This window comes from Delphinus delphis, chromosome 15 (genome assembly GCF_949987515.2).
Source record: "Delphinus delphis chromosome 15, mDelDel1.2, whole genome shotgun sequence".
NCBI classification, from domain to species: Eukaryota; Metazoa; Chordata; class Mammalia; order Artiodactyla; family Delphinidae; genus Delphinus; species Delphinus delphis.
Window position 1 is genome coordinate 23,913,018 of NC_082697.1, and position 24,529 is coordinate 23,937,546.

Here is a 24,529-nt window from a genome sequence, read left to right on the forward strand (position 1 = left end):
ATACAAAATATATAGACTTTACTAAAGAGACATGAACCCCACTGAGAGGACTCAACCCCACTGAAGGGCCTCTTACTACACTGAGGGAATGCACACCACTGAGGGGGCACAGACCTTATTTAGTGGGGACAGACCCTACTCAGGGGATCAGACTTCACTGAAGCATAATAAGCCCTATGGACCTCACTGAGGAGATAGGAACCTCTCTGTGAAGAGAAAGGCACATGCAACGGCACACAGTCCTAGTATAAACGGTCATCTTTCCATCCCACACACAAAGTTCTGGGCAGCCCTCTCCCTTCTCCCCTCTCTTCCCAGCCCTTCTTTCAGGCCCCAGAGCTGTTCCCAACACACTGCTGCCCTCTCCTGTCTACAGGTGGCACTGCAGATGCTGGGCCCATAATGGATTTACAAGCAGTTCAGGTCATCTCTGAGCCTGGAGCCTGGGGTTGGGGAAGGAGGGGATGTGTGGCCAGGGGCTTGACCAGTCCCCTCCCTCTGCCTGTGGACTGTGAAATGGAAGTCTGGACAAGAGGCCTAATAATATAGGGAACCAACACCCCATCCCTGGAAATGGGGTAGTAGTGCAAACTATGGTGTAGTTGGAATTCCTCAGTGAGAAGAGGATGGATCCGGTTGGACAAGATGAGAATCCACGAGATTAAGAAAAAAATGTTAATAATGATTATGGCATTTACTGTATTAAGTAGGTATCAAGCCATATACTAAAAACTTTCCGTGTGTTATTTAGTCCTCACAACCCAGAGATGGATACAGTCATTCTCTCCATTTTACAAATGAAGAAACCCATACTCAAAGACATTAAGTGTTTTGCCCAAGATCACACAGTTTGTAAGCTGTAGCAGAGGGAATAGAACCCAGATACCTAGACTTTAGACCCATTCCCTACCCTTTTATCCTCCCCCAACCCAGCCCACTCCTACCATATCACCACCACCATGATTTCTTCCTCAAAGTTTCCTTTCCAGAACCACATAAAATAAAAGCTCTTTAAATAATGGTAAATATGCAAGTTCCAGAGACCCTATTCCAGCCAATTAAATCATGATCGCTAGAGTGGAATCTAGGGATCCGCTTTTAAGATCCTAAGACAAGCTCAAGTTTAGGCTCACTGCCCTATGCTGATAGGTCAGGGGTTCTAGAAGCGGTTGTGATTGAAAGAGGAGTCGACGAAGTGTGGGGAGTCCAGGGAAGGATCTGACGTCCGAGGAGAGATGTCCAAGGAGGGGCCTCGAAATGAAGCAGGTTGCACATGAAGTAGGGGCTGGGGCTGGGGGTCGGGGGTGAAGGCGGAGTCTGAAGTCGAAAGAGGGGTCTGGGGTCGGAGGAAGAGTCTGAGATAGGAGGATAAGGATCTTGGAGTCCAAGGAGGGGTCTGAGGTTCGAGGAGTCTGGCATTAGAGACAGTATCTGGGGTCGACAGGAGGTTTGCAGTCAGTGAAAGGGACTGCGAGCCGAGGAAGGAGCCTGGAGTCTGAGGAGGATCCTAGCTCAAACTGGAAGGAGGAAGGGGTTTGGTCCCTGGCCTACGTAAGGTGCCCCGAGCCACTAAGGTCGCGCTTACCGCGTGCTCTTCCCTCCTGACCCCCGACTGCGCGACCCGGACCCGTCCTGCAGGCTCTGCATCCACACCCACACCCCAACCTGCGCTCTCAATGCAGGCTGACAGCGCTAAGCAGGCGGGGCCGAGTCAAACCCCGACACCCTCCAGGGTCTGGGTTTGAGGCGCCCCCTCCCGGCGGTCCAGGAGCTCAGGCCCCGCCCTCCTCCCTCCTCCCCACCGTCTCCCCCGCCTCAAGCCCCAGCCCGGCCCCCGCCGCCCCACTTCCGGCAGGCGCTGCGCTGCTGGGGGCGCGGGCGAGGATGGCGGCAGAGAACGAGGCCAGTCAGGAGAGCGCCCTGGGCGCCTACTCGCCGGTGGACTACATGAGCATCACCAGCTTCCCGAGGCTACCGGAGGACGAGCCGGCGCCCGCGGCCCCTCTGAGGAGCCGCAAGGACGAGGACGCCTTCCTGGGAGACCCAGATACCGGTGAGGCCCGCTGGCCCCGTCCCTGCCCCCTGGGACGTCCCCGGTCCTCCTTCATCTACGCGAAGCATCACCTCCAGCTCCATCTCCCTAATTCATTCCCTTCCTTCTGGACCTCTCCCTTCTCCCTTGTCTCTGTTCATTATCTGGTGGGGCTGGGGATGCATTTCTTCCTTGGAGGCTAAGGATGCGACAAGGGAGAACGATGCTAGGGACTGCGGTAGGAGGGGTTGGGGTTACCCCCTTGGGAAGAACCAACTAATAAGGAAGGAATGAATGTTGGCGAGGAGTTCCTAAGGAACAGCTGTGATCACCTAGAGGAGGATTTTCTCTAGTCACAGAGAACAGGATAGGAGAAACCAAGTCAGAGACTGCAGCAGGATGGATAGAAGCTAGGTCTTGAGAAGAACTTCCCCACAGCCAGAGATTGTGGGAAGGAGAGACCATGAGAAGAAGCTGAGAATCTCTTCGTGTCCCGGGAGGGGTAAAGAGAATATGATTCCCATCCATCTGCGAGTGATGGGTACTGGGAGACAGGGGGATGGACTGCATGACCTCTCAAAGTCCTTGGGGACCAGAGCACCTTCACTGCCCTGTGGATACCTCACCCCTCCCAGAGCAGTGGACCAGGCCAGGATGTTAGTAAGGTACCCTGCCCCCTAGGAAGCAGGCTCCAGAATTTTACTGTATTCTCTTCAGCCCTCTGCAGGAACTGCAAGGGTGGGAGTAGGGAGGGAGGAGACGGGGCTTGGGGGACACCTGGGGCTGAGAGCTCTCTGAGCGTTTCTTCCCTAATGCTCTTTCTCCTGTCCATGTGGCTCAGCTCTCTGTCCTCCCCTCCATTCTTCATCCTCCATCCTCCATCCCCCATTCCCTCAACGTCACTTCCTGGCATTAGAGCCTCCTTCTACTTCACTCTCTCTTCCTCTCAGTGCCTGCACTTGAGCCCTATCCCTCACCAGCCTGGCAGATCCTGCTTCTCTTGCCCAGCCCTCTCTGGCCTGGCCCTTCTGTGGCTACTCCTAACCTGACAGCCCCAAATTCTTTCCCCCTCCACAATTCTCCAGTCACCTGGCCCTGACCAGCAGCCCCTGCCAACCTGACTATCTTGTACCCTTCTTGGAGGGGGTTTGAGGGGAGGGTGGGGAGGCTTATGGTCATCACACGTCAAAGCCGCAGATTAAAACTTCTTTTCTGAAGGGAGTAGCCCTGGAATCAGGAGGTAGCCGGGAGAGAAGTGGGAGGATGTGTCCTGGTGGATACCAGCCTGAAACCAGGTCCTTTGTTCAGGAGCCAAGAATACCACTTATGGTCCCAGCACTGCCCTGACTCACTGTGTGACCATGGGCACACCTACCCTGACCTAGGTCTTAGTTTCCTCTTCCAGCTCAACTGGGAATGCCTATCTCTCCCAATCTAGAGATTGGAAACCCCTGATATGTTTTATCCTCCTTTCCTATGAATGTCTTAGCATTTATCAAAACCTGTGATTATTTATTTGTGCAACCTTTGATTATTCCATGTCTATAAGCCCTGTGAGGATGGGATCATGACTGTCTTGTTCACCATCCTTTCTGCACCATCGAGCACAGTGCTAAGCTTTCAATAAAAACTGTTGAAGAAATAAATGAATGAAAGAGAAGATCTCAGGATGAAAGAATGGCAAGGGAAGGGTTCTCAAACCTCAGGGAGTTCCTTGAGGAGTTAATACAGGCTCTGCCCTCAACTGTATAAAAATCCAGGAGAGACCCTGGTCACCTGAGTTTCTAGGAAGCTGCACCTTATGCCAAGTTGTGCACTAAGGTTCCAAGGACCTTGCCATCCTACCTGTGTAGTCATTTCAATACCATGTCTCCCAGCACTACTTCCAAGCCCCAAGGCTCCTCTGGACCAGCTGGACCAGCCTGCTGGCTAACATGACCCCCTGTGTTCTCAACCTGCTGGTGCCACCTGATGGTACTGCCCCATCCTCTTATGCAGGACTTTGGTTGTGCCCAGCTGGCCTCTAGCCTGCCATTCCACAGAACCGAGTGCCAGGCACCCCACAGCAGGCCTTGTGGAAAACAGAGCTAGATGGTGACCACTCCAAGACGGGCGAAAACTTTCTTTGCTCTTTTCTGAGCTCCAAGCCCATGTGTCCTTCTCTCTCCCAGACATCTGCCTCTAGATGTCCTGAAAGTCCCTCACCTTCAACATGTTCCATGCTGTACTCATCCTCTCTTCCCCAGACACCTGTTCTTCCCCCAATGTCATTCTCAATTAATGACACTGCCATCCATCCAGTCCCCAAGGTAGAAGCCTAGGAGCCACCCATGATTCTCTTCCTTCTGCTCACTTCTAAATAGTGGTCAGATGCTGTCTGTCTTCCTCCTAAGTATCTTCCAAATTCCATCTCACCATCCCTGTCATCACCACTGTAGACTAAGCCACCATCCTCTCTTATCTCTATTACCCATAGGCTTCTAGCTATTCTTCCTGCTTCCTGACTCTCCCCCACCCCCTCCCAACCCAATCCATCCAGCACCCTGCATTTCTGATCATGTCACTCCCTGTTTCAAAAATCTTTAGTGATTCTTCCCTCAGAGGAGTAAGCAAGCCAGGGACCAAGTCAACTCTGTTCAGGGTTCATTTGTCATAAACCCAACTAAAACTGAGCTACATCTAAAAAGAGAATTTTATTGGGTAGCATAACTGAAAAGTTCAGGATATAGGGCTTCAGGCATAGCTGCATTGAGGTACCTGAAAAAGATTTGGATTTTCTCCATCTTTTGCTTTGCCTTCATTTTTATGGGCTTCATCTTCAGAAAACCTCCCATCTTGTGGGAGCAAGATGTCCCCAGTAGCAACAGGCTTACATCTTACCACCTTAGCAACCTAGACAAGAAAGTCTTTCTCTTTCCCAATATTTTAGCAAAAAACAAAACAAAACAGAGTTTGAAAATCATTGGTGCTGGTGCTGGTCACGTGAACGTGAACCAATCACTGTACAGAGGTGCCTGTTCTGATTGGCTAGGCCTAGGTCATATACTCACTCTGACCAGGAATGAGGGAATGAGGAAGGAGAGAGGGGATTTGGTGTTCTCTAAAAGAAAATTGAGTGGGGAATGGTGACTAAGCAGATAAAAATTAGATGCCTACTAAGCCAACTGCCTTCAGACAACTCCTGCTGTTGTCCCACAAATTCAGAACGGCCAAAATTAAACTCATCCTTTTTCTCCCAAATGACTTGTTTCTTCTGGTCCCAAACTAGCCTTTTCCCAATGTCCTGCTGTTGTCCTTACACATCAGCAAAATCAATGGTATTGCTTCCCCACCACTTACACAGTTGATACTCAGTAAATATTTTTATTGAATAAATGGAAAACAATATTCATTTATATTATATATTCATAATAAATTATTGGTAGAATAAGAAGTCTTGAATATATCTAACTCTGATGGAGCCATAGCATCTTCACCTCCTGGCTCCTCATATCTGATTGGAGAAAACAGATTTAAGGACAAGTGCCTGGAAATATCAACTTGAATTAGTTTATCAGCTGTAAATCAGTTTTATTTACAGACTCTGGTGCTGGTGCTGAGGGTTAGAAGCAAGCATGATCAACTGAGGGAGGCTTCCAGAAGACAAGTCTCTTTTTTTAAATAGAAATTAAAAAAAAATTATATGTTCATGGTGAAAAAAAAGAACAGTGAGAAAATGTAAAAGTCCTCTTCTCCATTCTTATCTCCTGCAGTTTTTCCTATTTATTTAAAAATATATGTATTGATTTTCAAAAACAAAAGAAATATATGTAAGTGGTAAAAATTTCAAACAAAAAATTCTCCCACTCCATCTCATTCCCATCTTCAGTATCTTCCCCCAAAAGTAACCACCATGAAGAATTTCTAAAAATTATCTATATATGTATGTGGTTTCTTATTTATACAAAAGAGGGGAGTATGGATTATGGAGGTCCTTGAACACCAGGTTAAGGAGCTTGGATTTTTATCATTTTGGCATTGATGAACCATGATAGTATTTTAAACAGGAAAATATAACAGTCAATTCTTAATATTATCCCACAGACTTTTAAAGGGGGTTATACTCCTAGGCCATAGTAGCAAGTGTTCAAAAATATTTTGAACGAATGAACTTTTAAAAACACATTGTGAGTACAATCACATATTAAGGTCAAGGTATCAGGCTATTTCTTTACTATTCACAAACACCCAGGACCTTTAGACCATTTAGAGACCTGGGTTCAAGGCTAATATATCCCAGAGGAGGGAGACTATGGGATGGAAGAGGGTCTCAGCCCTGGCCAGGGTGGAAAAGAAATGGAAATAACTTTGAGTGAGCACCTACAGAGTGCCTGGTATACATCACCTTTTTGAATCCTTGTACCCATCCAGCCAGTTAGGGATCAGCTCCATTATTAGGATGAGGAAAGTGAGGCTCATGACTTGAAATGACTTGTCCATAGTCACCCAGCAAGTAAGTAGCTTTCAAATGTCCCCTGCCTCTACTTTTATTATCCTTAGATCCATTCTCCAGATAGCAGCCAGAGGGATCTTTTTAAAACACAAAACAGAAGGCTTCACATTCTTGCTTAAAACTCTCCAGTGGCCTCCTGTGGCTCTCAGGGTAAAATCCAACCTTCTCACTAAGCCCTCAAGGCCCAGCGCATCTGCCCTAGCCTCCACCTACTACTCTTTCCTTTCCCCTTGCTCACCACACCAGAGCCACCCCAACCTTGGTTATTTGTTTTCTAATGCACCAAACTTATTCCTACATTAAGGCCTTTGCACCTGCTGTTCCTTCTTTGCGGAACACTCTACATACTCACTCCTTGCTCTACATATGGCTGGCTCCTCATCCCTTAGTTCTCAGCTTAAAAGTCACCTCTGCGAGAGTCCTTGCCTGACTTCCCCAGCTAATTGCCTCCAACATGTACCATTATTCTCTATCATTTCATCCTTTTTTGTTGTTGTTATAATTCTATTCTTTTTTTAATTGAAGTATAGTTGATTTACAATGTTGTGTTAATTACTGCTGTACAGCAAAGTGACTCAGTTATACATATATACATTCTTCTTCACATTCTTTTCCATTATGGCTTTTTAAAAATATTTATTTATTTATTTATTTATTTTTGGCTGCGTTGGGTCTTTGTTGCTGCACGCCAGCTTTCTCTAGTTGCAGTGAGTGGGGGCTACTCTTTGTTGTGGTGCGCGTGCTTCTCACTGCGGTGGCTTCTCTTGTTGCGGAGCATGGGCTCTAGGCGCGTGGGCTTCAGTAGTTGTGGCCCACAGGCTCAGTAGTTGTGGCTCACGGGCTCTAGAGCGCAGGCTCAGTAGTTGTGGCGCACGGGCTTAGTTGCTCCGTGGCATCCCGGCATGGGATCTTCCCGGATGAGGCTCGAACCCGTGTCCCCTGCATTGGCAGGCAGATTCTTAACCACAGCACCACCAGGGAAGTCCCTCCATTATGGCTTATCACAGGATATTGAATATAGTTCCCTGTGCTATACAGTAGGACCTTGTCATCCTTCTCTTTCTTCATAGTACCTGCCACAGCTTGTAATGATATACTCCTTTGTTTACTTATTATCTTCTTCCTCCACTGGTTTTCAAAACCCATGAGGGCAGGAACTGTTTGTTCCTTTCCCCTAGCATCTAGCATGGGACCAGACAAATAGCAGGCCCTCCATATTTGTTGAATGAATGAATGGTTGGATGGATCGCGAAAACAAGGTTGGAAGACAGGGCCCCTCCGCTCAGTTTATGGAGCTGCCTCCTTGCACAGAAGGCTGGGCCCCAGCTGAGGCAAGATCTGGTTTCCAGGGAGGACCCAACCCCTGCCTCTCCAGGAAGTGTTCTCAGCCCTGGGTCCTGGGTCCCGGGCGATGTGGCCTAGGGATGGGAATCCAGCCGCCCTGCTGCCCAGTTGGGGGTCCCTGTCTTTTCCAAGCGGGGACCACCCCCCACCCCCCACTGCCCTCCCTGGGGTGCATGGGGAGACGCTGAAAGGGGAGCAGTGCTGTCTAGTGGAGTTTGGGGGGTGGGGGCCGAGAGAGGGGGGGACGCGGAATAGCCCCGCCTAGAGGGCGGGTAGGGCCGGGTAAGAGGCGCCCAGACCGACCCCCGCCGCCCGCAGACCCGGACTCCTTCCTGAAGTCAGCGCGGCTGCAGCGGCTGCCGTCGTCGTCGTCGGAGATGGGCAGCCAGGACGGGTCGCCGTTGCGGGAGACACGCAAAGACCCGTTCTCCGCGGCAGCGTCCGAGTGCTCCTGCCGCCAGGACGGGCTCACGGTCATCGTCACAGCCTGCCTCACCTTTGCCACCGGTGTCACTGTGGCGCTCATCATGCAGATCTACTTCGGGGACCCCCAGGTGAGGAGGAAGCGGAGGGGGAGAGGAGAGAACCTGGGGAGGAGGGGTGAAGAAGCGCTTAAGGAGACCTTGGGAACTGAGGACTGGCTGAGTGGTGAAAGGGGGCCAACAAATGGAAAGGGGAGAGGGCGGTGACATGGGAGAGGAAGGTCTCAAGGGAGGGCCTCCTGGGCGTGAGGCGGACAGAGCTCAAAGAAGGGAACTGATCAGGTAGGAGGCACTTGAGGTAAGGAAAGAAGACTCTTAGGGGAGAGTCAAGGGGATAAAAGGGCAGGGCTCCCATCCCCACCCTCTGTTGGAGGTTCTGGGGTTAGTGGAGGTGCCTTAGGGAGGCAGGGGGCCCCTTCTGCCCCCACCTAGTCCCCTCCCCCTTCCAGATCTTTCACCAGGGCGCTGTGGTGACTGATGCCGCCCACTGCACATCGCTGGGCATAGAGGTGCTCAATAAACAGGGATCTTCCGTGGATGCAGCTGTGGCAGCAGCCCTGTGTTTGGGGATCGTGGCTCCTCACAGTTCTGGCCTGGGCGGGTAAGAAGCTCCCAGCTGCGGAGGTTGGGGTGCCCCAGGCCTCCTTCTTTCTCTTGGTCTGTGGGCCTCATGTGCGCTTCTCCAAGTTTGAGCAGAAGGGCAACTGGGCCCCATCTCCTTGCATTTTCTCTTTCTACACCCAATCTTACCCCTTTCTCTTTACATGGAGTCCAAGGAGGTGTTTTCAGAAGATTTTTCTCTAACTGGGAAAAGGATTTCATAAACTCTATAAAGTGAGGTACACAGTTGGGGGTATACTGTCATTAATTAAGGCTGTGATACTTCAACTTTTAGCGTTTACAGATCCTTAAAACACATCCCTGTGAGTCTGATGAAAGCAATGGATCCTCAATCCTCAAAAAATATACCCCAGGGTAAGACCTCTTAAAACAGAGACTATAAACCGGCCACCCACGGGCCACACCCGGCACACAGCCTGGTTTAGTTTGCACACTTAAATTTTTAAAAATTTGGTTGCTGATGTTAAAAAATTGAGAATTTTCATAAAAATCCAGATTTCTAACATTTCTTGAACAATCAGGAGACCTAATAACATTGGGCCTACATTCTCACCCGGCTGCAGTTATCTGGAGCTGAATAGAAGCTGTTTCCCATGATGGGGCTTGTACTGTCCACTTGGCCATAGTTCCTACCACTCCCTTTTGTTTAGCTGTCCTGCTTTCCCTATTATGTTAGCTGGCAGCCCAGTTATCTCAGATGTAACCCCCATCTCAGATGGAAGCAAACCACAGAAAAGGGACAAGCTGACTAAGTCCATATCTTGGCTCCTGAAAGACCAGCCTTCCAGGCCCTATGAAAGAAATTCCACTTTTGGTTGTGTACAGTTTGTCCTTACATAATTCAGTCCTGGGAGAGGGAGAGGGACGTACCACAGAGGCAGGTGCAGGAAGCTGGCAGGGGTCCAACTGTGGTAGGAGGTGGGGGTGGAGGGGGAGCAGAACATCCCGCTCTCCCAGTCCCTGGGTTTTCCCTTGTCAGGGATTAAAGGCTCCAATAACAGGCTGGAAGAGGTCCATGGACTCTGGGTCCCCCAACCCCTTGATTTCACTCCCCACCCTGATAGGGTAGCTGAGTCTCTGAATCTCTGCTGGGGAGGGAGCTCAGACACCTGACTCCTGATGACAGACTGAGCCTTTAGCCATCAGCGTGGGGGGCTTGAGGAACAGCAGGTTAATTGTTCAGAGGAGTGGCATCTTATCATCACCCTCCCCCTTCCGTGTCTCTCCTAGTGGGGGTGTGATGCTGGTACATGACATCCGACGGAATAAGAGCCACCTAATTGATTTCCGAGAGTCTGCCCCAGGGGCTCTCAGAGAAGAGGCCCTGCAGAGATCCTGGGAGACCAAGGTGGGGACCCCGGTGAGAAGGTGGGGGGTGTCTCCCTTCACTGCCCTTCTGCTAACCCAAGCATTACCTTGCTGAATATTTACTATGGAGGTGAGGGAAAGAGTTAAGCAGGATGCTCTTAGGCTCTGAGGGAGATAGGCAGCCCCCAAAATAAAATAATGAACCAGGACTTCCCTGGCGGTCCAGTGGTTAAGACTCCACGCTTCCACTGCAGGGGATGCGGGTTCGATCCCGGGTAGGGGAAAGATCCCGCATGCTGCAAGGTGCAGCCAAAAATAATAATAATAATAATGAACCAGAAAATCTGATTGTTTGATAACAGGCAGTGCAGCACCACATTACTTCTCTGGTGACCTTGCCTATCTAGCACATAAGAAGGAAGAAAAAGAGCCACTGAGCAGTCTGAAATGTCACAAAGTAGCTGCACTATCACTCACACATCTCATTCTGAGGCTGTTATTGGTAACTTTCCTAGCCCATGACATATTGGAAGATTATAGAGGAACTGCTGGAGGCAAACCCACTATCTACTGAGAGCAAAGGAGGAAATAGAATTACTTGGAAAAATAGATATTTAGTGCAGTGGCAAAAGCCAAACACACCCCTGAATTATCACAGTTCAGAGTAATGGTGGTGTGTTAATGAAAAGGTTAAATGAAGGTCACTTGTCCACTGTTTTAAAAGGCAAGAGTAGGTATAATCCAATCTAGACAGGTTTCCATCTAAATTGTTATGTCTTGGCTCTTAAAAGGGTTTGCTTAATTTATAAATCCCTCAGCTATGACAGATAAAGGAGGCCTTTCTGCATTTGCTGATAGGAAGTCAGGGAGGTGGGAGGGATGCCTGCTGGGGACAGCTTGTCCCTCCTCTGGGATACTTGGCCTGTGTCTCTCCCCTGTGCCAGCCCCCATCCCTGGCTTGGGGCTCTGAGGAATTCAGCCCAGCGCCCCCCCTTCCAGTGACCTGGTCTCCTCTCTCCCTCACCTGCCCGCCTTGCCCAGCCTGGGCTCTTGGTGGGGGTTCCCGGAATGGTGAAGGGGCTACACGAAGCTCACCAGCTCTATGGCAGGTAAAGGTTCTCCCCCTGGGGACCAGGGGCCCCTGCCTGCACTCCTCCTTGGGTGGCCTTCTCCTACCTTCCTGGATTCTTCCCTTCCCAACTCCCCCCTCCTAATATCCCCTTCCCTTGCCAGGACTATCCTTCCCAGGAACCCCCCTCCCCCCCCAGGACCCTTCTTCCTCCCCCCAGGACCTCCTCCACCCCCTGCTCTCCGGCTCCCCCAGGCTGCCATGGTCCCAAGTCCTCGCCTTCGCAGCAGCTGTGGCCCAAGATGGCTTCAACATGACCCATGATCTAGGTCAGTGGGGCCTGGGGGTGGAGGGAAAGGCATGAGTTTGATGGAGAGGGGAGAGGGAACCTCTGCAATTTAGGTCCTAAGCCAGGAAGTGCCTCTCTTCCAGTTTGCTCCTCAGACCCCCTCCCCACACCACCCTACCTTCACTGGGAGGGATTCTCCAATGGGGGGTGGGGATCTGGGATTGGCCCATATACACCACCACTACCCCCCCCACCTCTGTAACAGGCTCCTGGGGGGCCGGAGGACTTAGGGCCGGCCTCTCAGCCCTCATCCACCCCACCTGTTGCGTGTACAGTCCCGACACCCCCATCCCAGCCTCGTGTCCCTGCCCGCAGCCCAAGCCCTGGCTGAACAGCCGCCACCTAATGCGTCTGAGCGCTTCCGTGAGACGTTCCTGCCCTTGGGTCACCCGCCACTACCTGGCTCACTGCTGCGACGGCCTGACCTGGCGGCGGTGCTGGATGTGCTTGGCACCTATGGCCCCGCTGCCTTCTATGCCGGTGGCAACCTCACACTGGAGATGGTGGCAGAGGTGAGCGTGTGGGGCACCCCCGGCCCTGCGGCGGAGGACCCTACTGCAGAGAAGTCCTCTTCCCCCTCACTTCCCTGTCTTTCTTTCTGCATATATTTACTGCGGATTCCATTTACTTGAAATTCTAGAATAGACAAAACTAACCTCAGAATCAGATCAGTAGTTTGGGGAATTGGAGGGGTTGACTGGGATGAGGCACAAAGAACCTCCTAGGGTGATGAGAATATTTTGTCTTGATTGTGAGAGGTACCTTTGAGCTCCCCAGGGCTGGTACCAACCTGTATAGTGGCCTGTCCTGGCCCTCCCAGGCCTGGTGGAGACTCAGGATCAGCCTCAGCTTCCCTGAGCCCACAATCCCACCCTGCTCCCTGGATTTTCTAGGGACCGAGGGAGACACCATCTTCACTGGTGACTCAGAACTGGGGAGGATCGACACAAGGGCTTTATCACCCAACCCCAAAGAGTCTCAGTCTGAGGCAGTAATGGGTTCTGAGAACTATTGTTGATAGTTCGAAACCACTAACGGAAAATTATGTTCAAGATAAAGATACACAGACCAACTCAGTGATTGTCTCATCTGTACAATGTGGGTGGTTATGTCTATCTCTGCCATACAGTTGTGGGAATTAAACAGGTCCATCATTCATTCTGCTTTCATGGAGAACCTGCTCTGTGCCAGCTTCTGTGCTGGGCATTGGAGTTATGGATGTGGTGATAGATGCCTGTCTCAAACAGACATCCCTGGAAAGTCCAGCAGCGTACTGGTTTTAGATCTACTGGGTCAGGGACTCCTTCCACATTGTAAGGACTTGTTCTGTATCTCTTTCTTTCGGTCTCACAACTCTACTTTCCTCTGTTTGAAATCACTCTGTCAGATCCTTTCCACACCTGCTCTCCAGCAGCCATCCTTCCGGCAAGCCATCCCAGAGAAAGAGACTTTCTCATTCAAATAGTTCCAGCAAAGCCTCAAGGTTATGTCTCATCAGCCCATCATAGGTCTCATGACTATTCCCAAACCAGTCACGGTAGCACAGAAAAGGAATGATCTGATTAGCCAGGGCTGGGTTGCATATCCTCTCCTGGTGGTGGAGAAGGGGATGAAGGAAACTCTAACAAAGACCATCAGAGCTTTAAGAGAGCTTTAACTTTAACTTACCAGACAAAGCCAAGAAATTCAATGTGTAGGTCACTGAGGGTAGATTAGACATCACAGGCTTCAGGTACTTAAAAGTACTAAAAAAAGGAGAGGATTCCTAGTGGTTATGCTAATTTAGAATTAAAAATTAGCATGCTGGATAGAATGAGCCCTTCAGTTTGTACAAGATTAGATCATTGGTCAGTAAAGTGCTCAGTTATGTCCCGTAAGGGTTGTCCTACGAGGGTCAACCAGAGCTCATGGTTTTGGAGTGGTTTTAGTTGGTTATAGTGAAATGCAGAATTCAGTTTTGATATCTCCTAGGCAAGTGCTGCTGTAAGTGGAAAATCTTCCTTCTACATAGGCAGAGGGCAGTATGTGCAAAGACATGTAGTCATGAGTTCAGGACCTGCAGGTCACTCTGGGTCGCTGTACAGAGCTCATTGGGGAATAGCAGGACGTGAAGTGGGAGAGGTAGGCAGGGGCCAGATCACAAAGGGCCTTGAATGCCAAGCTAAGGAGGTCATTCATAGATTGTATCCAGTACAATGTCTGGCACATAGTGGGTGCTTATTGTTAGTGCTTTTCCCCTTCCTTTTTCCTGGGGTACCCACAGCTGATGGGGTCCCTAAAGGCCATGATGGGAACTGCAGAAGGCACAATATTTGTAACCATTTGATCTGTGTATGATCCAAACATATACCTTAGGCTAAACCGCATGCTCACAGTGTGCTGTGTGACTCACAGCGGTGGGGGTCATTCTCTCCCCTCCAGGCTCAGCATGCAGGGGGTGTCATAACTGAGGAGGACTTCAGCAACTACAGTGCCCTCTTGGAGAAGCCTGTGTGTGGCGTGTACAGAGGTGACCTCTCCCCCAGCTCCCAGGGTCCCCACTCAGGAGAGGCCTCCCAGTCCAGGGCCACATCCTTTTGGCCTGGTGGCTCATTCCCATTTCACAAGAGAGAAACCGAAGCAATGAGCTGCCTAAACAGCCAACCGTTGAAGCAAGCCAGAGTCAGCCTACTTCTAAAGTAGTTGTGGAGTCAGTTACCCCAAATATTTAGGATATGGGGAGGGAGGTCTGGTCAAAGGCTAAGGCCTGGAATTTGGGGTTCTGGCCATAGGTTTTCTTTTTTTTTTTTTAATAGATTTATTTATGTATTTATTTATTGGCTGCATTCGGTCTTCCATTGCTGTGCATGGGCTTTCTCTAGTTGCAGCGAGCGGAGGCTACTCTTCGTTGCGGTGCAAGGGCCTCTCATTGTGGTGGCTTCTCTTGTTGCGGAGCACAGGCTCCAGGCATGCACCCTTCAGCAGTTGTGGCTCGCGGGCTCCAGAGCGCAGGCTTAGTAGCTGTGGCGCACGGGCCTAGTTGCTCCGCGGCATGTGGGATCCTCCCGGACCAGGGCTCGAACCCATGTCCCCTGCATTGGCAGGCAGACTCTCAACCACTGTACCACCAGGGAAGCCCCATAGGTGTTCTTGATTCAGGGTCTGTGTTGCCTCAGCCCGCTCCCCAGCCCCACACTCACTGCCCTATGCTTCCTAAGAAGAGTCCATAAGACCAAAATCCATCTTAGCTTCAGGTTAGAACAAACCCTTCAAGACAGTCAGAGACCTGCCCCCTCATTGTGCCAAAAGGAAACTGAGGCCCAGGGGCGGAATGGAACTTAACCTGCCAAACTCAAAACCAGTGAAGAACCCAGAAAGCCAAGCATTATGACATGGGTAAACTCCATGTTTGCAAACCCAAAGTGGTAGGTTCCTGAGTCCCTCAGAAGGTTCTCAGGCTTTCTCCCCTCGAGGAGGCCCAGATAACCTCAAGCTCCAGGAGAGGCTGCCTCTGCATTCAGGTTTCCAGGCCTAAATCTCTTAAGCCTGATTCTTCTACCAGAAGTGGTGTTATACTGAGCAGAGGAAGAGCATAGCTTTGGAGCCAGGAAGACCTGGGTTTGAGTACCAGCTGTGCCATTCACCTTGAACAAGCCACTTCCCACTCAGAGCCTTGTTTCCCTCCTTAAAATGGAGATAATAATAGTGCCTACTGCTCAAGGTGCCCATGAGGAGGTGATGAGATGATGTTGGAAGTTATCCTGATCAGAATGGGTACTGAATGTGTAGTATTGATTTCCATTTGCCCTCCGCAGCCTGGGTTCTCTTGGCAATGTCAGTACCTTGAGTACTCTGGGCTCCCCTTACCTCTTGTAACTTTGGACCAGCTTGCCTCTTTGTACCTCAGTTTCCTTACCTATAAAATGGGAATGATAACAGTACCCGTTATGAGGATTAAATGAGTTAATTAGTTAACGTAACTGTCATGTGTCAAGTATTATTATTGTTCCTTTGATGTCCAAACATCCAATAACAGGGGCCTCAAATAGAAAGAGAAGTTTGCTGTTTCCAGGAAGTTTCAGGGGTGGGACCAGCAGGAGCCCTGAATAATATCCTGGCCTAAGGGAGGAGCTGAAAGGAGACACATGGTGGACCAGGACACTGGACATCTGGACACCTGTCCCTGCTCTGCCAATGGACTGCAGTGTGACTCTGGGCAAATCACAGTTTTCTTGAGCCTTAGTTTCCTCATATGGACGAGGAAACTAAAGACAAGTGTTCTGGGTTGGAGTCCTGGCCCTGCCCTTGACTTGCCGTGTGAACTTGGGTGGGTCCCTTTGCCTCCCAGTGTAGTTTCCCTACCTGATGAGGGGGTTCAGTGCAGTGGTTTCAGTCTGTGTGATGGAGGGATGTGGAGATGCCTTGACCTCTCCCCTGCCGTCGGTAATTTCCTGTCCTTTCAGGCCACCTGGTTCTCAGTCCCCGACCCCCACACACAGGCCCTGCCCTCATCAGTGCTCTCAACATCCTCGAGGGCTTCAACCTCACCAGCCTGGTATCCCGGGAACAGGCTCTTCACTGGGTGGCAGAGGTAAGGCTGACCCCCTCCACTCCATCCTGGGCCTGGGGACACTAAGAGTGGGGGGATGGGGTAGTGCCAGAAGGCCTGACTAAATCACCTCCAAGTTTTCTCACACAGCACCTGGTGTGGGTGCTGGGAGGGGCTTGGCAACCTCTTCCACACTCCTGCTCTGTTTTCAGACCCTGAAGATCGCATTAGCTCTGGCCAGCAGACTGGGAGATCCCGTCTACGATTCTACCATCACTGAGAGCATGGATGACATGCTCAGGTGGGTCCCGAGGGGCAGGACCCTGGGTGCTGCAGAGGCGGTGGCAGGTGTGGGGAAAGAATCAGGTGAAAAGCAGCTGGTGGAGCAATAAGGCCTGAAGGCCCAAGTCAATTTCAGCTCAACCCCAACTCACAGTGTGACACTAGTTGCCTCACCTCGCGCCTTAGTTTCCGCATCTGTACAACAAGGTGGTCTACTTTATATAGCTCTCAAATTTTTTTGACCCTAGCAGGCACCTATATGGACCCATCTGTCCCCCCTTTTGAGTAGAAAAAGAAAGCCTAATAACAATGAAAAGAGCCCCCAAGCAAATACTAGAGGTGGTGGGGATTTTGATTCAAATGTACTTACATCAGCAGCATAACATAGTAAGATTGTGGGCTCTAGTCGGACTGTCTCAGTTCAAATCCCAGCCTCACCATCCACTAGCTGTGCAGCCTTGGGCAAGTCATTTAAACTCTCTAAGTCTCAGTTTCTACAAGGGCCTGCCATTAACAGTGCCAGCCTCATGAGGTTGTGGTGCGGACTAAACAAGATCATACATGCAAAGCACTTAGCAAGTTGTCTGGCACATAATAAGTATTCAACAAATATCATTGTTATTCTCAATTGGCAGTAGAGGTAAGATTGATTACTATGTAGCTGCTACTATAACTGACTTAAAGGCTAGCTAAAGGAAAACTCAGAAGCCAAAAATATAGTTCATATAAATTTATACTGATACTCAAACAACCCTCTATGAATTAAGTTGCAAATGATGAGACTAAATGAACAGCTAATAATTAAAAAGCAGAAACAGCAGCAACCAAAAACGAAAACCAGCTCAAGGTCACAAGGATAAAACCTAAAAACCAAGCCTCCCCGCTGCCTGCCCCCAAACCACTTGAAACAAAACCCTCTGTGCCCTCTCTGTGTGGCCACTAGCCCTCGTGGTTGAAAACTGAATGGATGTCCTCAGTAATCCTTGGTGACTTGTCATTCTCTAGTCAGTTAGAATAACTAACTAACCATTATTAGGTAAGAAACCCTCAGCTGAACTTTAAAAATAGAAAATTTCATGTTTTCAATATCAATGCATATTTAGCTCTAAAACATGAACACTTATGTTAAATTCATTTAACTAATTTATCCAATAAATAGTTATTGCTGTGCCAAGTCCTCCTGTGCCTTGAAGAAAAACTTCTAATAGCAAGTAAAGGTCCCTGTATACAAAACCCTCCTCTAGCTAAACTCTTAATAAAACTTTAGTTCTGGACTACAAACGCTAGGTTAAATGAATTCAGTTTGTTCATTCAAAACAAATATTTTCTGAGCATCCCCTGTGTTCCAGGTACTTTCATAGAAAGGATTAAATAAATATAGTCAAGTAACTAAAAGACTTGATTTAAACATGAAATAAATTCTACATTGCCTCTAGAAGAAAACCTGAAAAACACCTAAGTAAATTCATTCAGTTCAACAACTATTTCCTGTTTATTCCCTATATGCTAGGAATAAATGAGCCTCTGCTCTCATAGACCTAACAGTTCAGTGCGGGGAGGCAGATATTAATCAAATAATTGCACAAACAGACAGCACAAAGTGTGGTAGGTGGGGTGTAATGAGAGCCTATTGTGTGTTCATCTCCTACCTCTTGTCTTTTCAGCAAAGTGGAGGCTGCCTACTTCCGGGGCCAGATCAATGACTCCCAGACAGCCCCTGTCCCACTCCTGCCCATCTATGAGCTAAATGGGGCTCCCACGGCTGCCCAGGTGCTGATCATGGGCCCTGACGACTTCATTGTAGCCATGGTCAGGTATGCCAGCTCAGACTCAGAACCTGGCACAAGAGATCATCTGGACCAGGAAGGAGGTGTGCGGGGGGTGAGTGAGGGCGGGCGCAGGGCTCACCTGGCCCTAACCTCGGCCCCCAGCTCCCTGAACCGGCCCTTTGGCAGCGGCCTCATCACCCCCTCGGGGATCCTGCTCAACAGCCAGATGCTGGACTTCTCTTGGCCTAACAGGACTGCTAACCACCCTGCGCCCAGCCTGGTAAGGCCTTGCTTTCCTCCTCCCCTGGGGACCCTGAGGCTAGGTAGAAGATGCAGTAGTATAACTGCTCCTCCCTCCCCACTTCTTCTAGGAAATTATATTATAAAGAAAAACAGCCTAAACAAGGTGTCCACTTCATCCCCAGCCCAAGTCCAGGGCTTGGAGCCTGTTGGGTGCAAAGAAACCTCGTCCCATTCTGCTACCGTCTCACTGTGTGACACAGGGAAAGTCTTCCCCCCTCTCTGGTCCTCAGTTTCTTCACCTACTTTACAGTGAGGATACTGGCCCCCTTTTGATGCTTTGGGTACTTTTCAGCATTAGTAGTTTATGACTGTGTGATGCTGAGCACTATAGGGGCACTGAAGAGGGACCCAAAAAGAAAGGAGATGTGAATTATTGTCTATTGTGAGAGCAGCATTCTTAACTCCCTGCAGGCTGGGACCCCAGCAAGACAAAGACAGGTAGAGATGACCAGGGTGGGGATTATTCTGTTCTTTCTCATAGTCATCTTTCTTGGCTTGATCCCTCTCCTGCCACCCATGGTAGCCCCATAGCAGCCCCTTAGTTCAGTGGGCCCATTATCTACCTCAGTTATCCAGGGACCCTGCCCATTTCACAAACAGCAGACTGTGGCCTGGGGATGGGCCAGTCCCCATGAAGACTGCGCCTGTGGAAGATTCAGGAGAGAGAGATGTTGGAAGAGTGGTGGAGTAGCCCTTCCCTGTCTTGTCCCGCCTCTTATCCCCCTGTGGTCTTGGTCCTCTGACGACAGGAGAACTCAGTGCAGCCAGGGAAGCGGCCACTGTCTTTCCTGCTGCCCACTGTGGTCCGGCCAGCAGAAGGACTCTGTGGGACCTACCTTGCTCTGGGGGCCAATGGAGCTGCCCGGGGCCTCAGCGGCCTGACCCAGGTGAGTTTTCCCCCATGATGGGCCTTTTGTGGCCAGGAGGCAAGCTGTGACCTGGGCTGCAGATGCCCCTCATGTCTCTGACTTGTCCTCATCTCCTACTCACGCAGCAAACGTGGGCTGAGGCTGCTTTGTGCCAGGCCCATCCTGAGCACTGGGGACATGAACTACATTGTTCTTAGCAAAAATGGAGCCCTGAATCGCCATGTCTTCTCAGGTTGCAGGGAAATTGCAGGACCAGTAGAATTGAGAGGTGATAGGACATCTGGGCTGCCTGGGTTCTGTCAATCTCTAGTCCCATCATGCCTCTAGTCAACATCTGAATAACAAGCAGCCTTCTTTAGGGTCTGCTTTTGAAAGGAAGGGCCTGCTACCTTCTAAAACACCTCACAACAGTTCCACGAATGTCTTGAGCATCTGATATATGTGTCAGGCCCGTACTTTGGCAGGTGGTGAGTTAACAAACCTGAGCTTTGGAATCAGACACCTCTGGGTCCCAGCCTAAGTGCTGCCAATTTCCAGCTGTGTGGTGTTGGGGAATTCACTTAACCTCTCTGAACCTCAGTGTCCTCATCTGTAAAATGAAGATAATAACAAATAGATAACATTTATGGAGATTTTACTAAGTGCCAGGCACAGTGTTACATGTGGTAACCCTTTTAAGCTTCCCAACTTTGGGAGGAATCCTTACTTCTATTTCATAGATGAGGAAACTGAGACCCAGAGAAGTTAAGAAGTTAGGTTCAGTTTAGTAAGAATGGGCAGACAGTTTGGTTACAGAGCCTACCCATACTTCCAGCCACTAAGCTGAAAGTACCCACATTGTGCCCTAGACCAGCCCCAGCTATTAGCCCTCTCCTGGCCAAGAAGAAGGGAGGAGAGCCTTGGGTTGTATTAAAGGAGACTGGGTGCTAGTGATGCCTCTTCCCTAGCTCTCTCCAAACTCTGGAATGAATGGCTTTTCTTCTCTGGCCCGTGGTTTCCCCTCTGTAAAATGGAGACAGTCATCACAGGCCTGCCTGTTTTCTGGGGCTGTTGAGAAACTCAGATGACATCCCTGGTGTAAGTGTTCAAAAGACTAAGGAGTCTGGACCAGGGACGAAGGCTGTGGATTCCTGAACCCACACCTCTGGGACAGCCCTGACTTCTGCCCCTTGGCTGCCTACAGGTCCTGCTGAATGTCCTGACTTTGAACCGGAACCTGAGTGACAGCCTGGCCCGTGGCCGCCTGCACCCCGACCTGCAGACCAACCTCCTGCAGGTGGACAGTGAGTGAAGAGCAAAGGTCCCCATGGGGTGGGCACAGGGCAGGGTGGAGAAAGGGGCTCCTCCCAAGGGTGCCCCTGCCTCTCCCAGCACCAACTCCGTGCCAGTGAAAGTTTGGTTTCTTTTAACCAACTCCTACTGGAACAGTGGAAGATCTGCGGATTGGAACCTGTCCTGCCATTTCCTGGCTGTGGCCTTGGGAAATTCACGCCTCCACTCTGAGCCTCGGTTTTCTCACTTGTAAAATAAGATATAGTTGTTCATTTTGCAAACCATTCATTCAACAGTGTGTATTGAATACCTACCGTGTGCCAGGCATTATCCTAGGTGCTAGGGATACTGCATTTACAGGCAGACAGGAAAAGAAATAAAGAAATATAAAAAAGCAAAACAAATGCTCTGCAGAGCATTAAAGCAGGATGATGTATATGACTAACTCGATGACTGGGGAAGCGTTCACTTTAGTGACATTTAAGCTGAGATCTGGAGAGTGAGAAAGAGCCCACCAAGCAGAGAACTGTGGCAGGCTTTGTAGGCCAAGGGAACAAATGCAAAGAACTCACTGCAGGAATGGGCTTGGTGGTTTAGGAGTAGAAAGGAAACCAGGGTGAGTGAGGGTAAGATCAGATCAGAAAGCAGGCAGGGGTCAGGTCATAGACCTTACAGATTATGGTGAGGAGATAGACTTTCTTCTAAAAAGGACGGGTGCTTAATTTTGGACACAGCTTAATTTCATAACTGGGAAAGTGTGTGCACCTTTGAGGAGTTTTTATTAGAACAATGTATTATGCTAGTCCAAAGGGGATACAAAATTGCATGAGACATGGTCCTTGCTTATTCAGTCTCCCCATTTTACAGATAAAGAAACTGATGTTCACAGAGGTTATAAACTAGTCAAAGACAAACCAATAAATGGCAGAATTGATATCAGATACATACCTGGTTGATACCAAAGACTCAGTTCTTTCCCGCATGACTCTTGATACCTCCTGGACTGAAGCATGGTAGAAGCCACAGACCTAATTCCTCAGTAGTCATACCCTGTGGTTGCTTAGTGACGCTTGGATCCCGGCTGATGGGTGATGAGGCCAAGTCCTTGAAAATGAATATTGCTGAACTAACATCTTCAGGTCTCTGTAGAATGTAAGGCTCTGTGCTCAGTTACCGTGGGGGTGAGGGTGCTTATCCCAGCCCTCCCTTGAAGGGCACACAGTCTAAGACAGGCTATGACGAGCGGAGGCTTGGTGAAGGGAAAGTTCACCCACCTGAGGGCTCCGGGAGGCTTAATGGAAGAGGTGACAACTGGCTGGACCTTGATGTATGAGCAGGAATTTGGCATGTGGAGGTAAAGAACACTCTGGACGGGGTCGGGTTGTTGTGGGGAACAGCTTGGGCAAAGCCAGAAAAAATGGCTCAGAGAACAGCCAGGGGGCCAGCTGGACTAGAGACATTGTTCCCCAAACTTCAGAATTTATCCAGTACCTTCATGACTTTTGACGGATTTGCACACCATCTAAAGCATTATTTACATAATGTGTGTCTACAAGTGGATTTCCTTTTTAACCTGAATGTATTTTAAAACTAAACCTTATATCATAATCACAAATGGAAAAATGGCATCATTTGCCTCAAATAGATGATAAACAGCTACAAAAAAATCAAATGTTTCTAGGTTTTAGTTAGACATTTTTGCCCATAGAATGTTCTGAGGTCTGCTCTCTCTTTTAAAGGAGATTAGAAATGTTGGAGACCAGACTGGAACGTAGTCCTTTCTATTATCAAAAGGATTGAAAGTGAACCACAAAGGGAATATATTTCCAACTTGGTGATGTAATGCTATTTAATGTGTGTCTTTATCTCAAGAACTACCCCAAATCATCTCATTTGGGGAAGTAAGAAGATCAGATTTTTGCTGAGGAGCATTGGGAGGTGAGGTTACAGGGCTTACCATGGAGGTTCATGTTAAGAAGTATGGACTTCATCTAGTTGAGCATGGGAGGGATATGACATGATTTGTTTTATGTAGGGGAGGTGGATTGAAGGGAGGAGAACTTAAGTCAGAGAAACACAAGAAGAAACTGGGATAATGGTCCAGGCAAGAGATGATGAAGACCTGAACTTATGCGAGAGTGGGGATTTGTTCATTTATCTAGAAAATACTTGTTTAACATTTACTGTGTCCTCACCCTGTTCTAGGCACTGGGACTCAATAGTGAACAAGACAGCATTTTTGCCTTCAAAAAACTTACATTCTAGTGGAGAAAGACACAGTAAATAAATAAACAAGATGCAGGTAGCAGTAAGTACTTTGAAAGAAAATAAAGCAAGGTAAAGATGACAGGGGCTGCTATTTTAGATAGTGGCCAAGGAAGTTCTTGAAGACTGGAATGAAGTAAGGGAGGCAGTTTTGTGATTATCTAGTAGGAGAGCATTCTAGGCAGAGAGAACAGCAAGTGCAAAGGCCCTGAGGTAGGAGCATGTTTGGCCTGTTTGAGGGACAGCAAGGAGGCTAGAGCAGAGTTAAGCAAGGGAGAAAGTAGAAGGAAATGAGGAGAGGAGTTTAGAGAGTTACAAGTTTCCAGATGATTTTGGGCATTAGAGGCCTTGGTAAGGACTTTGGATTTTATTCTAAGAGTTATCAAAGTTGTTGGAAGGTTTTGAGCAGGGCAAGTGACATGGGCTGACTAATGGCTGCTGTGTGAATAGGCTGTAAGGAAGCAGGACTGGAAGCAGAAAGACCCGTTAGTGGGCTATGTGGTAATCCTGGCAAGTAATGATGGCAGCTTGGTCTAGGCAGGTGGAATGAAGACCCCCAAAGCCAAGCCCTTTTTCCAATATTAAGAATGACTATACCTTATCAATCACTTACTATATGCAAGGCTCTGAGCTTTGTGCATTGTGTGCCTTGTCTTCTTTAATCCCTGCAACAACTTTATGTGGTAGGTTCTCAGATAATACCCATTTTATTATACATGATGAGACTGAGGCTCAGAGTAGTAAAGCAATTTGCCCAAGGTCATACAGCTCCTTAGGAGGGCATCCAGGACCAGGACTCAGGTCTGACCGTCAGACTCCTGAGCCAGTGTTCTAAACTCTCTGAATGTGTATATGTTGGGGAATGGTTTTCAGGTGAGTTCACAGAGGAAGAGATTGAGTTCCTGGAAGCCAGGGGTCACCACGTGGAGAAGGTAGATGTCTTGTCCTGGGTCCATGGCAGCCGGAGAACCAATAACTTCATCATCGGTGTGAAGGACCCTCGGAGCCCAGATGCAGCCGGAGCTACCATCCTGTAGAGCAGCAGGGTGGGGCGGGGGTCTCTTCTCCCCGCCTTTGCATGTTCCTAGAGTCCCTCCTTCTCCCAGGTTTGGTCTCAGAGGGACCCCAGGGATGCCCCAGATCAGGGGCCAGAGGGGATGCTTAGCAAACCCTATCTCAGAGTAACTGGAAAATTCTCCATCTGGAGGCCTGTGGTGGTGGCAGTGGTGGTGAGTGTCAGTGTCCACGACCAGGCAGGCAGGACCTTGAGGAGTCAGACTATCTGTCTGTCTGTCTCCTTTCCCTTAGCCATGCAGGCTCTGAGCTTAGGGCTGTGCTTGCAAACCCTTCTCAAGGGTCCTCGCCACCCCAGCATCTCCAGTTGGGCCTGACCTGGGCTTGTTTTCCAGCTCCCTTCTCCTGTCCCCAGCCTCATTTCTTAAATGACTAGGATTTTTTTTAATGGACCATCCTACGGAGGGGGCGCTCCTCTCCTCCTCCCATCAGGTTGATTTGGGGGCCTTTCATCTGGGGTGGGCCCAAGG

The 24,529-nt window shown here is 49.3% G+C and overlaps 1 protein-coding gene across 4 annotated transcripts; it reads left to right on the top strand.

The window, feature by feature from the left end:
- The first annotated feature begins 1,884 nt into the window (after nt 1-1,884).
- GGT7 (gamma-glutamyltransferase 7) lies at nt 1,885-24,529 on the top strand. Of its 4 annotated transcripts, none has more exons than XM_060032740.1 (15): nt 1,885-2,053; nt 8,187-8,422; nt 8,800-8,951; nt 10,202-10,331; nt 11,321-11,388; nt 11,604-11,677; nt 12,013-12,209; nt 14,119-14,206; nt 16,140-16,267; nt 16,438-16,526; nt 18,172-18,321; nt 18,439-18,556; nt 19,329-19,466; nt 20,632-20,731; nt 23,859-24,529. In XM_060032740.1, the coding sequence occupies exons 1-15, from the start codon at nt 1,885-1,887 to the stop codon at nt 24,020-24,022; spliced, it is 2,001 nt and encodes a 666-aa protein (XP_059888723.1). In that variant the 3' UTR covers nt 24,023-24,529. The 4 variants fall into 4 exon arrangements, with proteins under 4 accessions (XP_059888723.1, XP_059888725.1, XP_059888724.1 ...); XM_060032742.1 differs by having other exon boundaries at nt 20,632-20,724; XM_060032741.1 differs by having other exon boundaries at nt 10,202-10,319.

Excerpts from the sequence above, each read along its gene's own strand:
- GGT7 (XM_060032740.1), top strand. The coding sequence starts at position 1,885 with ATGGCGGCAGAGAACGAGGCCAGTCAGGAGAGCGCCCTGGGCGCCTAC. Across the intron at positions 12,210-14,118 it reads CACTGGAGATGGTGGCAGAG|GCTCAGCATGCAGGGGGTGT; the intron begins GTGAGCGTGTGG and ends TCTCCCCTCCAG. Across the intron at positions 18,557-19,328 it reads ACCACCCTGCGCCCAGCCTG|GAGAACTCAGTGCAGCCAGG; the intron begins GTAAGGCCTTGC and ends CTCTGACGACAG.